General features: G+C 37.7%; 1 protein-coding gene across 2 annotated transcripts; it reads left to right on the forward strand.

The window, feature by feature from the left end:
• The first annotated feature begins 315 nt into the window (after window positions 1-315).
• ptgr1.4.S (prostaglandin reductase 1, gene 4 S homeolog) lies at window positions 316-21,354 on the forward strand. Of its 2 annotated transcripts, XM_041580070.1 has the most exons (11): window positions 316-409; window positions 727-818; window positions 3,996-4,111; window positions 9,194-9,239; window positions 10,676-10,735; window positions 11,909-12,076; window positions 14,044-14,161; window positions 16,811-16,966; window positions 17,724-17,829; window positions 18,991-19,109; window positions 21,026-21,354. In XM_041580070.1, the coding sequence occupies exons 2-11, from the start codon at window positions 766-768 to the stop codon at window positions 21,137-21,139; spliced, it is 1,056 nt and encodes a 351-aa protein (XP_041436004.1). In that variant the 5' UTR covers window positions 316-409; window positions 727-765; the 3' UTR covers window positions 21,140-21,354. The 2 variants fall into 2 exon arrangements, with proteins under 2 accessions (XP_041436004.1, XP_018099223.2); XM_018243734.2 differs by lacking the exon at window positions 727-818 and having other exon boundaries at window positions 323-409.
• Window positions 21,355-21,873: the final 519 nt, after the last annotated feature.

A 21,873-nucleotide genomic window follows, 5' to 3' on the forward strand; every position in this document is an offset into this window, starting at 1 on the left:
TTTGCAATTTCAGCAATCAGGTTGCTAGGTTCCAAATTACCCTGGCAACCATGCATTGATTTGAATAAGAGACTGGAAAAATAAGTGGGAGATGCCTGAATAGCAAAAGTAGTACAAATACGAACAACAAGATATTTGTATCCAATTGTTATTCCTTAATATACAGTAAAAAATATAGACCATGTTATTACACTTTCAATATAACATGAAGTTATTATATGCACTTCCATTCAGGTTATATGTATATTGCCCTGCCTTATTTCTCTGGCTGTAGTCCTAGTATTTTCTGGCACTGTTACACAAACTACCTTTTGGACTCCAGGTAGGGAGGAGATTTGAGAGTAAAAAAACATTGTAATCAGCTTGAAGAAACATTTTGGACTGGATACTTTCACTAGTGAAACATGAGGTAAGTTGGGAGAAATAATCTCCATATTTTACAATAACAGCTGCCATATTCACTGCCTGTTCACTAAAATGTTTCCTTTAAAAATTCAACATTTTAGTCTGTTTATGATCAAACTTTAGGTCAGTTAAGGGCAACTCTTACAATGACGCCTCTGCTTGTTTATACTTATTGTTCACTCTTGCCAAAAAGCGTGAAGCAAGTACTGGATATCTTTGCTCGGAAATGGGATTTAAGGCATACAGTACTAAATATGGTCAACTTATTTGAAACTAAGAAAAATACATTGCTGTTGCTAATAAAATAATGTTTTATTTCAGGGGTGTAACAATGGGTACAGAAGACGCAGCAGCTGCTGAATGGCAAAAGTGAAAGGCAGATTGATCGAAGTTCCATTCACTGTTATATTTCAGTACTGTATTATTATTATTATTATTATAATCCTTTCTATAGGGCTGACACATTTAGAAATTCTTTATAGAGATTGTTTATTGTTCACCTTAGTCCACATAGTATATACAATCTAAATATACAATATAAATCCATATAGTAACCTAAGATTGATTTAACCAGTTATCTTGCCTGAATGTTGCTGGAGGGTGGTAGGAAACTGGAGTACCTTAAGGAAGTCCGGGGTGGTTCACATAGAAAAACTGATGAGGGCAGTCTTCACTCCAACAGTGGAATGTTAAAAATAAAATTCTTTATGAAATGAAATAGGGCTACTTTTTTTGAGATTTGGGATTAATGACTTTTTGCTCTCCTAGATATTCTAGAAAGCTAGGTAGTAAGGGTTAGTTGTGTAACTACCTCCCAAAAGGGATGTGTGCAAATGCTAGATCTGGACCCCAGCCCCCCACTAAGGACATATACATACACAGTAACTGTTGTTTTTGTGCTAGTGTCACCACAGGCCAGGGGGGGGGGCAACAGAAGGTGGGAGGTGAGTCCAGGTACAGTGAAATTTGCAGGCAGTTTGGCATGCAGATAACTCTATCTCTATCCACCTTCCTAATAATTGAATCCCCTATAACTATAATCTGCTTTTTCTTCCTAGCATTCCTCCCTCGACTGTATTAGATATACTGATCCAGGGTGCTTTGAGAGTTAGCCTACTAGTTACAAGCCAGTTCAGAGCTGTCCGCCCCAGCATCTCCACCCAAAATGGCAAGTCTGTTGTTTTTGGCAAGATATGGACTACCCCCCCTTCCCTCACTTACTTCGCCTTTTGACACTAACAAATTGGTCTCCCTCATTATCCTCCACTGTCCCTTCTCTACCCCTGACTTCACCAGCCCCTGCCACCTATCCCCCCAACTGCAACCTACCCTCTGATTGGTGCACCAAGAAAGCATACGGTTTTTGTATTTATTATACATTGTTTTTTTGGTTGTATTTGCTATTTATTTACTCTGGGGCCTATACTAAATAACATACGTTTATGTTGCTACAGTTTGTATGAGTACAAACTTGCCAGAACTTTTCAGCTTTAAAAATAACTCTTTATCAGGAAGTTTGTACTTTTGTATGTTTTCCTCATGCCAGAGGTAAGCATTTTAATGTTGATTCATGGTTAATTTGCCTGAGTCATATTGTTTTTTTAGCGAAACTGATGTAAATTGTATTATTATAATAATGCATATTGATAAATTTAGAGTGTCAGCTATGGTTACAAAAATCCATGATAATGAGAAGAACAGCAATGCTAGAAGATACATAGAAAAGCAACTCTAGCGACTCTAGAATCTAAAAGAATTCTTTATATTTTCCAGTTAAAAAGACATTAAGCATGATCTTAAATAATTAAGACACAAATTAACTTTACAATTCCAATGGATTTGTATATTTTATTTTGCAGTTTTCTTTTATTAAAGACTTGGGCAGTATTATTATATTTTAATAGTCCACAGGCACTGCTTGCATTGAACGGATCAAGCTTCTAATATGCATAGAACATATGTTCTTTTCCACCAAAACACTAAAAAACATTTATACACAAAATATTTGAACTATAAAATCTTTGGAAGGATTGTACATATGCAAAAGCACACTTGGGAATGAGACCAGGCAGGCATGTAACAATAGGGATGCAGTGTTTGGGGCCCAGTGCGACCATGACAAATGAAAATATCTGTTTGTAAAATGGGCCATATGAATTTTTGAGGCTTCAAACATTATTTTACTGTGGTGCCTAGTAACAGACAAACAGTTCAAGCACGTCCTGCAGACAAAAGAAACTGTGCAGATTAGATTATGTTTTTGCATGAATAAATAATAAAGACCCAAGTTGCCTTTACATGTTTAAGGCTGGGGTCAGACATTGCAGATTTGGGCCTCTCTGCAGGACGAGAATCCGCTCCTCCAATGCTGCTCTGCAGATCGATGTGCTTGCACCTGGAAACATTGCTGTGGTGTAAGTTTGCAGTAGGTGTTCAATGGGGACCATATTTCAGTGTGTTTGTCCATCTGGTCAGTCAATAAAGAAAGTATAAGTTTTGTATTGTGTTTATTCTTCCTTCTAGCTTATGGATTATGATGGAGATTTGCTGCCATTGCTTTTGCCAAATTAATTTTGGCCACTGCTAGGATTTGGGATAATAGTTTGTTCTTGTGGTTTGTTTAACTATTTGGTGGGGAGGGCTAACAAGGCTAGGCAGTTATCTTTCTGTATGGGCTTCTTGAATACTCTGTGTATTATTCCTAAAAAGTCATCCCAATACATAATGGCAATTGGGCATGTGCACCAGGTGTGTAAAAAGTTACCCACTTCACCACAGTCCCGAAAACTGTGTGTGGGGGGGGTTGGAGGGACATATTTTATATTTCCTTTCAGGAGTGATTTACCACCATGTCATTACTTTATAAGCCCATTATAAGGTTCCATTCATCTTATGAGAAAGATTTTTGCTTTTAACAGGTGACCAGAAAATTCTACCTGCTGATTGATTGCAACAGGTTACTGCTCCTGGGCAAACTTAGTGCCTATTATTACATTAATCTCTAAGTTTTTTTTTTTTTTGCAGCAGTGCTCTGCATTTTCTGCTGTTTTGTTGCTGTATCAAATTACGGGAGACAAAATGCCACCTAAGTTATTTCCCTAAAAGAGTATGTAAGACCAAGAAAAGTAAATAACTGAAGGCAGATACTATGGGTAGTAATATTGAAATTAATATACACAACAGAAATGGGACTTCTCCCCCTGCCCATGTGACCCCAAATTGCTCAATTATAAATAAATACTCCTAGATGTGAAATAAAAGACACCCCAGCCCATTTGCCCCCATATATATCAGTAACATTGTATATTGGTGCCCACACTGCACTTAAGTTTGTGTTTATTATTCAATATTGAAATTAAGCCACTGTTGTAGTTTAAAATTAAGAAATACAAATATTTGGTACGGAAGAGGAAAGGGTATAAATGGAAAGTACTAGGGAATTTTGGCAAAATTGCTTTATGGCTATTAAATGGACTAATTAACAGTAGAGTGTATAGAAAATAGACACCTTCTTAATGAAATCATAATTTAGCATGTCTGCACTGGTTTTTCTAATTGCATATCCATTATTTAAATTTGTTGCCTTTTAGTCATCACAGGATGATCCTTTCTCGCTCATGGACGCTTGTTAAACATTTTGAGGGTGCACCAAAACCATCAGACTTCAAGCTAAAGGAAGTTGGATTAAGTCCAATAAAGAATGGAGGTAAGGGGAAAAAAATCTTAGCTGATGCTTTTTATGCTGATGGCCAGTTATTATTATTATTATTAACATGTATTTTAGAGCGCCAACATATTGTGCATGGTTGTAAGATAAATGTGTTTCTACAAAGAAGTCACATGAATTACATACATAGAATATACAGAGTTACATACATCATAAGTGGGTGAGAGATCTAGCATATGGTGTGACATTGGTTAGTAACAAAGTGAGGGTAGGCTTCTCTAAATAAGAGATCTTTTGAAAGCAGAAAGGTTGGGAGAAAGTTGGACAGACTGAGGGAGAGAATTCCAGAAGAGGGTGCAGCCCTTGCAAAGTCTTGAATGTGAGCATGTGAGGAGGTAATGAGAGAAGAGTTGAGGAGCAGGTCAGTAGAGAAGCGTAGTAAGTGGTTGGGTGAGTATATAGAGATGAGTTCAGAGATGTAGTGTGGGGCAGAGTTATGAAGTGCTTTGAATGTCAGGGTCATTAATTTGAATCTTATTCTGGAAGGTAACGGAAGCCAGTGCAGGGATTGGCAGAGTGGCATGGCAGAGGAGGAGTGATTGCTGAAGTGTATAAGCCTGACGGCACTGTTCATTATGGACTGGAGAGGTGACAGTCTCTCGCGGGGAAGGCCAATTCATAAAGAGTTACAATGAAATGATAAAAGAGTGAATAAGAATCTTGCCAGCATCTTGGGTGATAAATGATTTAATTTTGGATATGTTCCTTAGGTGGAAGTGACATGATTTAATAAGTGACTGGATATGAGGAGTGAAGGACAGGGCAGAATCTAGGATAACTCCAAGGCACCAGGCCTGGGGAGACGGGTAATAGAGGAATTGTTAACTATAATAGATACTTCCGGGGTGTAACAGGTGTTAGTTGGATGAAAGAGTACCCTTTTAATTTTAGAGAGGTTTAATTTAAAGTAGTGTTGCGACATCCAAGCAGAGATAGTGGACAGGTAGGAGGAGACCTGAGTTCTTGATTGAAATCAGAAGAGGAGATATACAGTAGATCTGAGTATCGTCCACATAGAGGTGGTATTGGAAATCATATGAGTTGATTAGTTTGCCAAGTGAGGAGGTATAGACAGACCACTGAGGAACCCCAACAGCAAGATGTTAGGGAGAAGATGCTACTCCATTACAGAAGACACTGAAGGAAGGATGGATTAGTGCGGTAAGAAGAGAACCAGGACAGGGTCGTGTCACTAAGGCCAAGCAAATGAAGGGACTAGAAAAGGAGAGGATGATCCCCAGTGTCAAATGTCAGCCAAAAGTTTTGAGACAACCTCACAGGAGAGAAGGAGCTCCAAAGAGACTGGGGAATGTGGAGGGAGGGTGGTGGAAATCTGGGGGAATTGAGTAGTTTAATGTCACTTCTGATAGTGTCAGTTTTGTTTTTGAAATGCTCAGGAATATCTTGAGCAGAGACAGATGTGCATGGAGTGGAGAAGGGGAAATAAGAGTGTTAAAGGTAGAGAAAAGTTGTGCAGGTTTTTTAGAATGGGAGTTAATGAGTGTAGTAAAGTATGTTTGTTGGGCTTTGGACAGTTATTTGTTCTGTGCTCATGTTGCCATAGATTTATACAGTTGTGTTCAGAATAATAGCAGTCTGACATCACTAAACTTTTCAATCACTGTTTTTGGTAGAAAGGTAGCAACTGTTGTGTATAATGGAAATCTGAGTAAAATGGGTCATTCCAGACATTGTTCAGAAGAACAGCATAATTTAAAAAGTTGATTGTGGAGGGGAAAACATACAGATACGTGCAGAAAGTGATATGCTGCTTAGCTAAAACGATCTCAAATGCTTTAAATTGACAAAATGGCAAAGAATCAGCCAATGATTAGCTCCAGGAAGATGAAAAGAAAAGAAGGTCTAAAATTACTTGTGAGTACTGTTACAATTAGAAGACACCTATGTAAAGCCAAGCTATCGGCAAGAAGCCCCTGCAAAAAAGACATGGTTTGAAGAGGTTACAATTTGCCAAAGAACATATGACTGGCCTAAAGAGAAATGGCACAACATTTTGTGGACTGATGAAAGCAAGATTGTTCTTTTTTGGTCTAGGGGCCAAAGACAGTTTGTCAGACAACCCCCAAACACTGAATTCAAGCCACAGTACAATCTGAAGACAGTGAAGCATGGTGGCATAAGCATCATGATATGGGGATGTTTCTCATACTAAGGTGTTTTGTTTATTTCTCGCATACCAGGGATCATGGATCAGTTTCAATACAATACATTAAAGAGGTAATGTTGCCTTATGCTGAAGAGGAAATGCCCTTGATATGGGTGTTTCAACAAGACAATGACCCCAAACACCAGTAAATGAGCAAAATCTTGGTTCCAGACCAATAAGATTGACATTTTAGGGGTGGTCAGCCCAATCCCTGGACCTTAATCCAATAGAAAACTTGTGGGGTGACATCAAAAATGCTGTTTCTGAGGCAAAATCAAGAAATGCAGAAGAATTGTGGAATGTAACTGAATTTGGTCGACTCCATGCAACACAGATGTTCAGCAGTTCTCAGAAACAGTGGTTATACAACTAAATATTAGTTCAGTGATTTAAAGAAAAGCAAAATCTTAAAACATGTTTCAGTGCATACAGTGAATGTTTTAGTTTGAATGCAGACACTGCTATTTTTTTTGAACAGCCTAATATTCCCTTTTCAAATTTGATTTACATTTGCGTGTATGGAAATAAAAGTTATTATAAGGAATACTGTTCCTTACACACTGCTATAATTCTGAACTCAACTGTAGCTCCAAAAGCTGGAAACATAGAATCTTTAGTCCTGGTAACCCTTTTATGCATTTTTGTGTGTGTGTGATTACAGTTGAAGATGGGTGTTATTCTCTTATCTAACATGTAGGCTTAACTGCAGCACTGCGGTGCTAATTTCCAGTAATTAGTTTTTATCAGTGTATTGAAAGAAAGCAAATTGGCTGTTATGAATTTTATGAAAGCATAGGGCTAATTTTAGATGGCTGAAGCACTAATGGGTGCAAAACGGCACCCCTTAGGACCCATAAAGGGAGCATTTGCATCCATACCATTGACAAGTGGGTAGCCTTGTGTTGCTACTTCGGAAGGACCAAACATAGAGTAGCTTTAAATTCCCTCAACCAAGATTACCCTAAATCAAGCTCCAACATACACAAGAAAGGTAAAGCAAAGATATGCCATACATTCATATGTAGTCACTTGGGCTGATATGTAAACACTGGGCAGATTTTCCCCTGGCAGTAACCCATGGTGACCAATCAAATATTTGTTTTCACTGCTCAATTGGCTGGTGGCTGAAAAAAAGCCATGGGTGCAGAAATGCCCATTGTTAATAAATGAGCCCCTCTGATACACATTGCAGTGTCCTATAAAGCACTGTACAAAATTAATTTCACTCTAGTTTCCCCACACATAGAGCATAAAGCAATTCAACAACCAAAACCTTATTATCTGACCAATATCACTAGACCCAGGAACATACACTGAGTAAAAGATAGAGCTTGGAACACACAAGAAATAATTTTCCAATGACATGCCTATCCATCAGGTGATCCACAGTAATAGACACAGAGGAGAACAAATAGCACATTAAAGTTTATTGAATGGAAATATAATATAAAATAACACAGATTTGCTCACGAACAAAGGTGCTATTGTAGGAACCCATAGGTTCCGTACCCTCATCCTATGGCTTTAAATTCCTACACTTCCTAGTTATTGGGCAAAAGCCCATGTATCCATTTGTTCATTTATATATTACCATCATTAGCCCATGGCCTATGACTACTTCCTGCTACACTTTACTATAGTGTTAGAATAGAGGTGGCCTATTCTCTTTGGCCTTTGGTTGCTAACCTAACTGGGTGTTTTCAAGGGAGCCTTGGACCAACAGGGCCTCAGTAAAGATTTAAAGAGCAGCCTGTAATCCAACAAGGATTGATAGTAGAGAGTAGCTCTCCCCTATGGTCTTCTTTTCCAAAGTGAAGGAACAGCAGTATTGAAGAAGGATTCGTGCATAGTCTTCTCCCTGATCTTTTTCTGCCGTATGGAATCTGGACCACGTGAAGATGACCCTTAAACTTCTCTAGCTGTCGCTGCATGGTGTCATAGTGTGCAATAACCTAATATTGCTCAAATTAGCGTTTCACTATTCAAAGTTTGTAATAGGTGAATTAAAGGTCCGAGGAAACAGCACCATGCCAGGTATCCAATTGTAGCTGTGCCTCCAAGTATAAAGCCTGACCCCCAGTCTCATGTGAAAAATATAATGGGTCTCCTCTCATCAATACATATGATAGCGACACGTTCCTATGAATCATTGTATCACACCACTTGTGCACATTTAATTGATTCTATATCACTATGGATAGTGCTTGTCATCTTTTATGTTTATCGAAGGCTCTTGTCAGGTATTAGGGGAGAGGGGATATACTGTGATCTGCTTTGAGCAAGCCATAATTAGGAGACCAAAAATAGTATTACTAGTATTATTAGTAATATTTTACCGCAAAAAAATCCAACTTCTGCAATACTTGCTGCTACACCTAGATGTCAGCGTTGTCCATGTTACAAATACATTTGTTTGTAATATCAGTGAAACTGACAAGCAGTGGCAACTGAACAGTATGTGAGCATATCATAAGAAGTTATGCTACTTTTGGTTTCAGAACAGATTCACATTTCAGAAAACTGTTTGCATTGCCCCAAGCATAAAAAAATCAGCCATTCTGGCAAAAGTAAAATTGTACAACGTGTGACAAATGAAGGAGATGGAAAGCTGTACACTTCTTTTTGTTCTGTATTTTTTCTTAAAGGTTAATGCTGTTTAGATGTCATATACAGAGGGTCCAGGTCAAGTATTTCTCGACCTGCACATCACTAATTTATACAGTATGAGGGAACAGCTTTGCTTGGAAGAAATAATGTATTAAATAACAGGTGCTAAGTTTGCTCTGGTTCCAGTAAGCCATAGCAACTGGCAGCAGATAAAATTTGCAAACAAATAACTGATTGGTTGTTAGTTTTATTCGTTTTATGTTTTTTTTTCTACTTTTTTTTTACAGAAGTGATGCTGGAAGCTGAGTATTTTAGTGTGGATCCTTATATGAGGTGAAGTATAAATAACTTACACATTAGTTACCTTTATTGAATATTTGTAAATACACATTATATATATATATATATATATATATATATATATATATATATATATATATATATATATATATATATATATATATATTCAATAAAATATATTTGCATAAGATAGTCTGCTGAGTGGAACTTTTGCTTATTGTTATTTATAAAATTGCATGGCATAATATTATTAAATATTGCTCTCTAGTGGTCCTACCTAATGTCAAAAACAATGCAGAAAGTTTTACTGAGCAATCATTTGTACAAAGCATCTCACTGCAATTGATCGTAAGTGCAGTGAGCACAGTGCAATTTCGAGCAGAATCTGTATGTGTTCTTTCGGCATGACTATGCTACAGCAATTGACACAGGCTGCTGTGGGAACCTTGGAGCTAGCTACTGCTTCAGAGGTGGCAATAGCTCCAGGGCCAGAACTAGTGGTTGGCAGAAGAGGCACCTACCTAGGGCACAACGAAAGGGGGGCACTGGGCAGTTACTTATCTTCTGCCTACCCCTAGTCTGTGTTCGCTGCTCTCCCCTGTGTCGCTCTCCCTGTCTCCCTCCCCTCTGTTGCTCTCCCCTTCTCTCCATCACTCTCCCTTCCATCGCTTTCCCCACTTGCGCTTGCACAGACGCAGTCGGGGCGTGCGCATTCATGGGGGTGGGGAGCACAGTGGGTGACTAGGGTCGTCTAGGGCTGAGTAGCTCTAGGGTTTCCCTATGTCAATAGGAGCAATTGCACTCAATTCAGAACAAAAGGCTGGAAGGACTGATCAGTGCCAAACTCAACTAAACAACGCAACTGTGGGGAAATTTGCCCAACTGCAATAGTGGACGTAAATTACACTTTGCAGCCCTAAAGATATCTATAATACATATAAAACTTTTAACTGACTAAGCAGGATGTTTTATTTTGCACTGGTCTGTCCATTGTACTTTTTCATATATATGTAACACATATGCTATGCCACTCATGAGGCCAGATTAATTTCCCTTAAAAAAATGGATCTCTTTGATTAGCATGTGAAAACTCCATTTGAGTCAAGGGAAATTCTGTAACTGATTTTGATGAAATACTTTTCTGATGCAGTTGAATTTGGCTTATGAAATCTTAAAGGGCAACTAAAGATTCTGACTACACAATTCATGAGCAAAAGCTCCATGTACATTCCTGTTGCTTATAAATAATTACCTATGAATAAAGTGACTGCATTATTTATAAATACAAATTGCAATAATTATAATAATATGTAATCACCAGAGTCAAATAATTTGTTGTTCTTAGATGACAGTTGTCAACTTTGCACTATACAATGGTAGCCAGAAGCATAATACATAACAATTTTGTGAATTGTGGCCTCCTTAACATGATTAATGGATTGATAAAAAGAATGTAATTATATTTGTAGGCCATACAGTAAGCATATGATGAAGGAAGGCGATGTCATGATTGGAACTCAAGTTGCCAGGTAAAAGAGAAATCTATTTTTCTATGGAGTTGGGGAACACTGAGAACAAAGACGGTTGGGAGATCATAACAATTAAGACATAGAAATAAGGGAAGAAATTTATATCAGTTAATATAGGACAGCAAGTTAAGGATTAAAGAAATTACTATTCACTGCCGTTTAATTGTTTAGTGGAACGTTCACTTGAGATATTCAGGCATTTTTGGTTCAGGCATTTTTGGTTCAGGCCCTCCTTTTGGTCAAATAATTAGTTTGAGATCTAAGTTATAGATATATGATTCTCTTGTTGTAATTGTTACTCCATAGAGATGCAATACTATGATATCCAAAGTAATAAATAAGTATGCAAATTTTTCTCTCAGATTTTATCCTAGTCTGCTATGAGGCTCGACCTTTGGTATGACTGCTCTGGAAATTACTTGGGGCCAGCCCCACAATTTTGAGGAGGAGGAATTAACACTGGCTGCATAATGACTGAGAAGATACTGGGGGTATTAGAGAAGGGCATTGGACACTTGCTGTATGTTATGTTTTGGGTAGCCGAGGATGAGTAAAGTATAACAGTGCTTTAATAGCAGTGTCATGCAGGCATTACACAACAGTAACTTTCACTTTTAAGCTACTAGGAAGTATGCACAGTATAAGTATGAGCACAGTGACATCTACAGGCCATTTGCATAAACACCACATATTCCCCCTATAATTGGAAAACATCTGTAAAATGTAATAAACAACAACAATGCAACAGGGACAAAGCCTCACAGAAAAGATCAAAACTTTTTGTGGGTTGTTTTGAGGGAAGAAATGAAAGATACATGGTAAAGAAGAGCAACATATGTAAGTGTATAATCCCATCTGGGCTAGGCAGCCCTTGTTCAGTTTGGAAGCATGCAGAGCACCTGTTACATTTGACCCTCTCTCCACAGGATGGGCCTTTGCTACATAAAAGGGTGAAGGAGTGGTGCAACTACCATTCCTAAATAAAATAATTTGACGCTAGAAGGTTCTTGAACAAAACAAATAGTTCAAGCAACCCCCACCCCCTCCTGGTGAATGCTATTTTGCTGGTGCCTGTTATTATGCTAGAATTTTAGGGGGAAACTCTGCATTATAGGTAAAACATTTTTTGTTCTGCATCGTTTTTTAAGTCTAGTTCATATATTTTACTTGCAGGGTTTTGGAAAGTAAAAATTCAGAGTTTCAGGTTGGCAGTTTTGTTCTTTCAAATGCTGGCTGGACAACTCATTCCATTTCTAATGGCAAAGAGTTAACACCACTGCTTGCCAATTGGCCTGCTCACATTCCCAGATCACTGGCTCTTGGGACAATAGGAATGCCTGGGTGAGTATATACCATGCACATGCAGAATTATCCACTTCTGTAACAGCTGTATGAGATGGGCATGTTATCTATTATAATGAAAGAAATGAGTCTGTTTAGTCCTTCAGTTAATATGAAATATGGTATAGAGTGGCAAGGATGTACTCTAAGGGTTCCCACTGAAATCTAGGTAGACTGCAAAAAATATGCAGGAAATGTCTATTTACCATTGATAAATACAATGAAAAGTAGTTTAGTATGCATAAAGATGCACAGGCCATAGTTCTCACTGCTTAGAAGGTCATGTATAAAGCAATTTGGGCTTGTATTTGTAGTCATTTTGGCTGAATTACTTGACATATGCAGTGGTCCCTAGAGTTGCAGTTGCAATACAATGTGCTATCAAATCTCAGCCTATCTATCCAGAAACAAAACTCAAAGAGCCACACTTTTGTCCTTCTTTTTAAATCTGAGCAAGGCTTTTATTTAACTCGACAATTGTATGGTATAATCAGAATGGCCCAGGATTGACTGACTTATTGGTTGTACTCAACGTGTCTGGGCCTCCCCATACAGCTTAGAATTCTCCACCAAGTTGCCCTGCACCTCTTGGCACACTTTCTTTGCCTGGAATAGGACAGAGATCTATATAAGATTCTGTTACATTACCAAAACAGCATTTAACACTGCTCTTATCTATTTAAAAAGATGTCATCATCTCTAGGCACTCTATTCTAATATGGTAAAAGCACTGGTTTTATTAGCAATGATTCAAAAATATATGTTGGAGCTTGTTGGGTATTTCATGAATGTACATTTCCAATCACTGGTAAAAATGGAAGCCAGGTAATTCCAGTCTTATATCAGTAAGGCCAAACTACTTAGTAAAATAAAATAAAGAATGAAGTAGTTGACTTGTTGCTATATTTCCCAGTCATATGTCAAGCGTATTTATTTGTGCATCTAAATATGTGACGATAAACAATTCCTCAGAACATCGTTGTATTAGATACAACTATCAAACCCATTATCCAGAAAACCATCTCCCATAGACTATGTTATATCCAAATAATTAAAATATTTAAAAATATTTTCCCTTTTCTCTGTAATAATAATCAGTACCTTGTACTTGATCCCGACTAATATACGAAAATCCAAATTACAGAACAATCCGTTATCTGGAAAACCAGAAAGTCCAGAGCATTCTAGATAACAGGTCCCATATATGTTTTGCCAGTCCTCTACGACAGAAGTAGCTCATTGGAAAGCTATCTCAACATACATTAGCTTAATTAATTAATAATTTAACTTCTGTAAATATAAATACAGCACAGTTGTAAATAAGTTCAACTTATGGTCTTGGTCAATATGCTCCTCCTGTCTGGAATTTCAGCTCCTTAGTACTGTTAGCTTGACCATCTAGCTACAACAATCACTGCTGACACCTTTGGGGCAGATTTAAAGGTCGTGGTGAATTTTCGAATGAAAAAAATTTGAAATTCAAGCTATTTTTTGTGTACTTCGACTAGGGAATAGTCCAAATTCGATTCAAATTTGAAAAAAATTCAAAAATTCGAATATCAACATTTATCATGTACTGTCTCTTCGACTTTGACCATTCTAAAACCTGCCGAATTGCTGTTTTAGCCTATGGGGGAACTCCTAGAACTATTTAGAGTCAATTAGTGGACTTTGAATAATCATAGTTTTTTTGGGAAAAACTTCAAATCGAATTCGATCTAATGCGCTATTCCTTCGATCCATACGATTCGAATTCAGCCGAATACGGACCTTTTCGATCGAAAACGGACCTATTCGATCAAAAAAATATTTCAACTTAATTTCGGTTGGTCTTTTCGAATTCGAATTTCAACGTTTTTTCAATTCGAAATTTGACCCTTGATAAAAATGCCCCTTAGTGTTTAATGACAAAGAGAACTAGAAGCCTCATTATCAGTAAATGATTTTTTGCTACTTAATCCCTATAGACTGACTTCTTATTTCGGTCTTCATGAAATCTGCTGTGCAAAGAAAGATGAAATCGTGCTGGTCAATGGTGCTGCTGGGGCAGTAGGAACAATCGTTGGTCAGATTGCAAAAATCATTGTAAGTACAGGGTAATCTTAAAGTGTTTAAACAGTGTCAGGCTGGAGTGTAGAGGGCCCACAAAAACTCTTCCAGACGCTGGCAGCCTCCATCAAAAGGTAACAAACAAGGGAAAGTTGTGCTCACCACTAATTTTTATGACAAAATTCATACAAACAAATACAAGAAGTCTTCTGCACTACACCCATTAACAATATATTTAAGACATTGAGACATTTGGTGCCTTAAGCTACCAAAAGATGCCTTATGCTTTAAACAAAACAGGGATTGTTTGTCCATATATTGCAATATATTTAAGCTGGCCAACTACGTCAAAGTCATCCCTGATCTGACCAGTCCTACACTCAACTTTCATCTGATTCATTAAAGGGATACTGTCATGGGACAAAATGTATTTCTCAAAACGCATCAGTTAAAGGACATGTCAACCCCTCTAACATAAATTTTACCAGCGAAAAGCCTTTTAAAATGGTGTACATACCGACCACTGAAGTCCTTGACAATGAATCCGTGAAGCAGCAATGTTGTTCTACTCTTCCGTCTGGTTTCCAGCACTCGCAGCCTCTCTCCCCCCTCCCTTAGGAATGCACGCTGAAATTTGGCGATGCGCACATGCGCAGTTCAGCAAAAAAATCTAGCGCATGCGCATATTCTTCTGTTAAGCGTCGGTGAAACCTCAGTGTAGAAACCTCAGTGTAGAGGTCAGGAGGATGGGGCAATTGGTGCATGCGCATTGGAACAAGGAAGCGCGCACACAGGAAAAGATGGCCGCCGGGTTAATCAGTGCACAATGGTGAATACAATGCGACGGTGCAGGGAAACTGGAGCGCTTTTCAAAGCGCAACTACTGCGTTTCACATTGGGCTAAGGTAGGCTACACAGTAATACTCAAATGACAAAGCGACTTGACTTTTCCTTTAATAGTCCTGCTCCAGCAGAATTCTGCATTGAAATCCGTTGCTCAAAAGAGCAAACAGAGCTTTTTTATATTTAAAAATCTGACATGGGGCCAGGCTTCCCAGCTGCCCCGTGTCATGTGACTTGTGCTTTAATAAACTTCAGTCACTCTTTACTGCTGTACTTCAAGTTGGAGTGATAGCACCCGCCTCCCTTCCCCTCCCAGCAGCCCATCAGCAGAACAATGGGAAGGGAAAAGGTAACCAGAGAACAGCTCCCTGACACAAGATAACAGCTGCCTGGTAGATCTAAGAACAACACTCAATAGTAAAATCCAGGTCCCACTACGACACATTCAATTACATTGAGTAGGAAAAACATAAGCCTGCCAGAAAGCAGTTCCATTGTAAAGTGCTGGCTCTGTCTGAAAGCACATGACCCGGCAAAATGACCTGAGATGGCTGCCTACACACCAATATTACAACTAAAAAAATACACTTGCTGGTTCAGGAATGAAATTTTATATGGTAGAGTGAATTATTTGCAGTTTAAACAGTGTAATTTAGAAATAAAAACTACACCATAAAAATCATGACAGAATCCCTTTAAGAATTCTATGACTTCATTATACATTTTACAAAGGGACTAAGTTTTACCTGCAACTTACTTGCTGCTTTCAGGGTTAAAACTCCCAAACTTGGTTGCCCTTTTATTGGCCACCAGTGGGATCACCTGACTATAGTTGGAGAGGGTGGGAGCTACAACATGGAGCTGGCCATTACTCATCCATCAAAAGGTCCCCAACTACACTCCACCCCTGCTTGTACCACCTTCCTTTTACTTTCTCCTTGCAGCAGATTTAAAAAAATCTTGAAAGGAGATTTGTGGGTCCACATCAAAGCTAATTAAATTTAAGCAGCCTATTACTATCTGACTAGCACTGGCTCATACAAAATAGGACTGATCAATGAACATTGCATAACCCTTATTTTACTTGCATATTTGCTAGTCATTAACAAAGCACTGGCCTCAAAGGCTGATCCTCCCTGGCTGTAGCTTTTATAGGGAGAGAGAATGCCAGTTCCCATTTTTAAAAATATCTGAAGCCAACTGAACTGAATAAAGTGTTTAAAGGTGATCAACCCCTTTAATAACCCTGTGCCGTGGCCGGTGAAGCCTGAATACCAAGGGGCCCATTTAGTACTGTTTTGTTTCATATTTCTTTCATTTTACAGAATAGGATTTATTAGTGCTAAAATCTTGTTTTTTTATGATTACTCTAAACCATGAATTTGTGATTTATTAAACATCAAACCACAAAACAAACTCAAATACAAGTTTGCCATCTAAAATTTGTTAAGTTAAATTGTTAAGGTCATATAGAAGTCAGTGGGAGCTGTCCTTATTCAGTTTTCTTCATTAAATTCTTTAATTTAGGTTTTAAGAGGTTTTTGGGATTTTTTTGCTATTAATTGCACACAAAAAAATCGAGGAATTAGAGGTTTAATTGTCTTATTTGGATCATTTTGCATTTCTTCCATGTGTGCTTTTTATATTTGGATCTTATAATAAATGAAATGGCATTTCTGGTTTTAGTGCAAATAAGTTTTTTTTGCGGTTTCAAAAACTCTAAAACCACTAAAACGAGAATGTTAATAAATGGGCCTAATTGTTTCTGTAAAAAATCTTTTAGCATCTATTTGTATAATACACTGTATAGAATAAACAATTCACTACTTCTTATTGGAATAGGGATGCAAGGTTGTTGGCTCCGCAGGATCAGATGATAAAGTCCAGTATCTGAAGGAAATTGGATTTGATGAAGTTTTTAACTACAAGACTGTGAGCTCTTTGGAAGAAGCCTTGAAGAAAGCATCTCCTGAGGGATATGATTGCTTTTTTGAGAATGTAAGTATAACCAGTAGTATAATTTTATTCTTTTTGAAAGAAATCCAATATCTAGTAAAATTAACCTCTTCTAATTCGAAGGGGTAGCATGAAACCCGTTTCATTTGTACACATAGCCTTGAAACTTATGCGTATCACAAATTTAAATTTAATTTAAATTATATTATGGATAAATTTGTAATACTGGCCTTGGCACGTGTATTACTGGCTAGATTGATTGATCTATGTATTAAACCCCTGATTAGGATGCTGCGACTAAATAGGCCCAGCTGGTCAGTCTGGCTTCTTATTGTGTTGGAGGGTGCAAGAACCCTAAGGGGTGCAAGGACAACTCTTAAGAAGAGAGCACAAAAAAAAGAGAGATAAAAAAAATCTGAGGGTGCAGAGCCTGGAATCAATGGGTGCATACTAGCCTGTTCTTACCTCCTACTATAGGGCAAATGGCAATTACAGGCACCACTTCAGCCTATGACCACCATTGCAGAATGATGCACAAGTTGAGGGACAGTTGAGGCAACAATATTTCATCCATTATGAATACAGGACTACCAAACACAGGTAGTACTGTATTTATGTGTACAGTCAAAGCTCCAAAATGTAGTGGAAATACCTGCAGCAATTTATTGAGGCTGGAAGGCAGGGTACAATGTGCAAAAAATGGCAGATTGAGCTTGGTTTTTATTTGATTTTTTAATAGATTAAAAGAGACTTTTGAATTACCTTCTGTAACCCTGCGTATAATGTCATTTTAATGTAGGTTGGAGGTGAGTTTGCAGATGTGGCGTTGCTGCAGATGAGGAAGTATGGAAGGATTGCTGTATGTGGGGCTATTTCCCTGTACAATGATACAGTCCCAAGGAAAGGTATGCATCTATGTGCCCATGTGTGTATTACACATCTTTACATCACATGTAATTCAATTATATCTTTTTCTCTGTTATTGAAAAAAAATATTCTGGCTTTTGCTATACTATTCATATACTGAAACAGATGTATAAACCCATGGGATCTGATAATATTAAAGCATTAGCTGTAGTTTAGATGCAGTTTTAGCTTCACAAAATGTACGCCAAAGTCCATGAGCGTTAGCAATTACATTTTTCCTGCATGAGCATGTTTAAAAAATGATTAAAATAATTAACATGTTTGTATAAGGCACAAGTATGGGATCCATTATTCAGAAACCTGTTATCCAGAAAGCTACAAATTATAGGAAGGTCATATCTCATAAACTCAAATTAAATCAAATAATTAAAAATGATTTCCTTGGTGATCCAAATTATAGATAGACCTCTTATCAGGAAAACCCCAGGTCCTAGGCATTCTAGATACCTGTACAATGCAGTGTGTACAATAAATGAGTGTATACATTGAGCATACATAAAAATGCAACTGATAACCAATGCTAGCACTCACAGTTCTTGTTATCCTGGACACTGTGCATTGTGCAATATGCAAGTGATAGGCTGCATGTTACAGAAGAATAAACCAACTACATAATGTAAAATTAAATCTTAAATGCTTCTCTCATGAGGAAAAAAATGCATTTGCATCTTATTTTTTTATGCTTACTATCAGGAAAACTAGTGGAATAGTCTATGGAGAAGTGTAGGATGTGCACTTTAATACAGGTATGGGACCTGTTATCCAGAAAGCTTGGTATCTGGGGTTTTCCAGATAAGGGATCTTTTGGAAGTTTGGCTCTCCATACCTTATGTCTTCTTAAAATTAACTTAAATATTAAATACATTCAATAGGATTGTTTTTCCACGAAAAAGGATGAAGTATATCTTAGTTGGACTCAAGTACATGAAGCTGTTTGCTATTACGGAGAAAGTAATTTGTTTTTAAAAATTTAGTTATTTTGATTATAATGGAGTCTTTTAATTTTGTGCATTCTGCAAAATGGGTTTCCAGATAACGAATCCCATACCCATACAAGCATTTGCAAGTTATTAGAAATTCAGTTAGACCTTGCAGTCACTAGTAGTTCAATCAATTAAAATAGCTAACTTTTTTCACAGGGCCGTATGTTCACTACCCTTTAATCTTCCAAGAGTTGCGTATGGAAGGATTCACAGTACAGCGCTGGCTGAACCGATACAACGAAGGTCTGGAAAAGCTGATGCAGTGGGTTGTTGAGGTAGTAATGGTTTTTGGCTTTGATTATTACTCTAGAAGTAAAAACTATTGCAGAGGTGGAACACTTTTAGCTTTCAGAAAATAAATGTTATAGTTGTATCAGCAGAAATTCTATTGGTCAACATCTGGTCCTCCAGTTGATGGTGGCACAGCTGCTAGCAACCAGACAGGTTGGGCCGTAATGATATTTAGTGGCAGATTTATTAAGGGTCGAAGTAAAAATTCAAATTTCCAATTAGAATTTTTGAGTTTTTTATGGCCTAAACTCGACTAGGGAATTGTTAAAATTAAATTTTCAAGATTCATCATACACTGGCCCTTTAAGAACTCTAATTCGACAATTCACCACCTAAAAGCTGATGAATTACTTTTTTAGTCGATGGAAAACGTCCTGGGATCAATTTGGAGTTGTTTGTAGCCTTTCTGACATTAGATTTTTTTTTCAAAGAGAAAACTCGAATCAAATTCGATCCAAATTTGATTTAAGTTTTCGGGTTGATCCTATTCACCCACGTTTGTAAAATTATTTTTTTTTAATAAATATCAATTGGTCGAATTTCAGGTTCATGGGAGTTTTTAAAAACTCACATGAACTTGAAATATGACCCATGATAAATCTGCCCTTAAGGGCCTAGCCACACTGGCAGATTCAGGGAGATTAGTCGCCAGGTGACAGATCGCCTCTTCTTCGCTGCAACTAATCTCCCCGATCTGCCTTCCCCTGCCTTCCTCTGGCTAAAATGTAAATCACCTGGGGCCAGGCACACAGAGCGCTTCGTTTTCCGAAGTCGCCCAAAGTTTCCTCGTGAAGCAATTACGGGCAACTTCTGAAAACGAAGGGGCAGATTTACTTATGGTCGAATATCGAGGGTTAATTAACCCTCGATATTCGACTGCCGAATTGTAATCCTTCGACTTCGAATATTGAAGTCGAAGGATTTAACGCAAATAGTTTGATCAAATGATTGAACGAAAAAAAACGATTTTAATCCATCGATCAAACGATTTTTCTTCGACCTAAAAAACATTAGAAAGCTTATGGGGACCTTCCCCATAGGCTAACATTGACTTCAGTAGGTTTTAGGTGGCGAACTAGGGGGTCGAAGTTTTTTTTTTTAAAGAGACAGTACTTCGACTATCGAATAGTCGAACGATTTTAAGTTCGAATCGTTCGATTCAAAGTCGAAGTTGTAGTCACAGGTCGAAGTAGCCCATTCGATGGTCGAAGTAGCCAAAAATATCATTCGAAATTCGAAGTTTTTTTTATTCTATTCCTTCACTTGAGCTAAGTAAATGGGCCCCGAAGTGTGCCTGCCCCCAGGCGATTTACATTTAAGCCGGCGGAAGGCAGGGGAAGGCAGATCGGGGAGATTAGTCGCCGCAAAGAAGAGGAGATTTGTCGCCAGATTTATGAAGCTTTGCATTCAGGCAAACATTTTCTGAGCTTCTTATTTTTATCAAAAATAAACCCATTAGTAAATAACCAGGCAATGGGAAACAGAGACAACTGCAAGTCAGCTACTAATGTATTGTCCTACCTAAACAGTCAGATTTAGAAAATCCTTGAACCCTTTACAATCAGGTACTCAGCAAAGGAGATCACGCCAGCCACTAACATTTTCATCTGTGTCTGTTAAGCAGGACAGTCCTCATTTATGGAGACATGCAGGAAGATGGGGGCTAACAATTTGTAAATCAGTGTAGTACATAGTGGCAGATACCTTAGATGTGTTTATTCCTTCTGATTCATAGCAAGGGATATTCCTCATCTTAAAATATTATAAAGTGCACTTCTTTACAATAGTGGTAAAACCCCAGAAGTCGACTATTTTTTGTACATTAAATAAATCAAACATGATTGCACTTACTTCATATTTATACTAATGGATTAATATCCTATTGTATCTCATTAAACAGGGAAAGCTAAAGTATGATGAGCACATCACTAAAGGGTTTGATAACATGCCGTCGGCTTTCATCGGAATGCTTAAAGGAGATAACATTGGGAAAGCCATAATTACTGCTAAATAAGCGCTAGAGGAGCAAGGATCTGCAGCATCTAGCAAGTCAAAAGATTCACTGTAGAAAATGACTCATGCATTCATGTCACCTTTTAAGTAACACGTATCCAAAATGATGAAACTAGTTTTTTTTTCAATAAAATCAGGTTATTCCTTTCCTGTCTGTATACGGCAAATGACCCCAATCTCATAAACGCGCACAGTAATTGTGCAGTCATACTGTCATGTTGTTTTTGTGTGTGTTTGTCTCTCTTCCACTCTTTTGACGGAGTGCGGGTACCATTTATATTATATATATTTATATTTATATTTATATTTATATATATATATATATATATATATATATATATATATATATATATATATATATATATATATATATATATATATATATATATATATATAATCCAAAAAAAATCTAAAACCGCACTCCAAGGTCTTGAAATAATGAAAACAGTGGAAAGTTTATTTCAACTTTTCGGCACACAGAGACGGCCCGAGTCTGCTGAAAAGTTGAAATAAACTTTCCACTGTTTTCACTATTTTCAAGACCTTGGAGTGCGGTTTTATATTTTTTTTGGATTATTATACTATTACCCAGGCAGTTGCTTGTATTGCGAGTGCACCACTATAGTCAGTCTCTCTCTCTCTCTCTCTCTCTCTCTCTCTCTCTCTCTCCCCAAGAACTTTGGGGTAGTCGGCACTCTTGTCACTAGGTTCAACTTGCCTGGGTGCAGTGTCCAA

The sequence above is a fragment of the Xenopus laevis genome, chromosome 1S, assembly GCF_017654675.1.
Source record: "Xenopus laevis strain J_2021 chromosome 1S, Xenopus_laevis_v10.1, whole genome shotgun sequence".
Lineage (NCBI taxonomy): Eukaryota > Metazoa > Chordata > Amphibia > Anura > Pipidae > Xenopus > Xenopus laevis.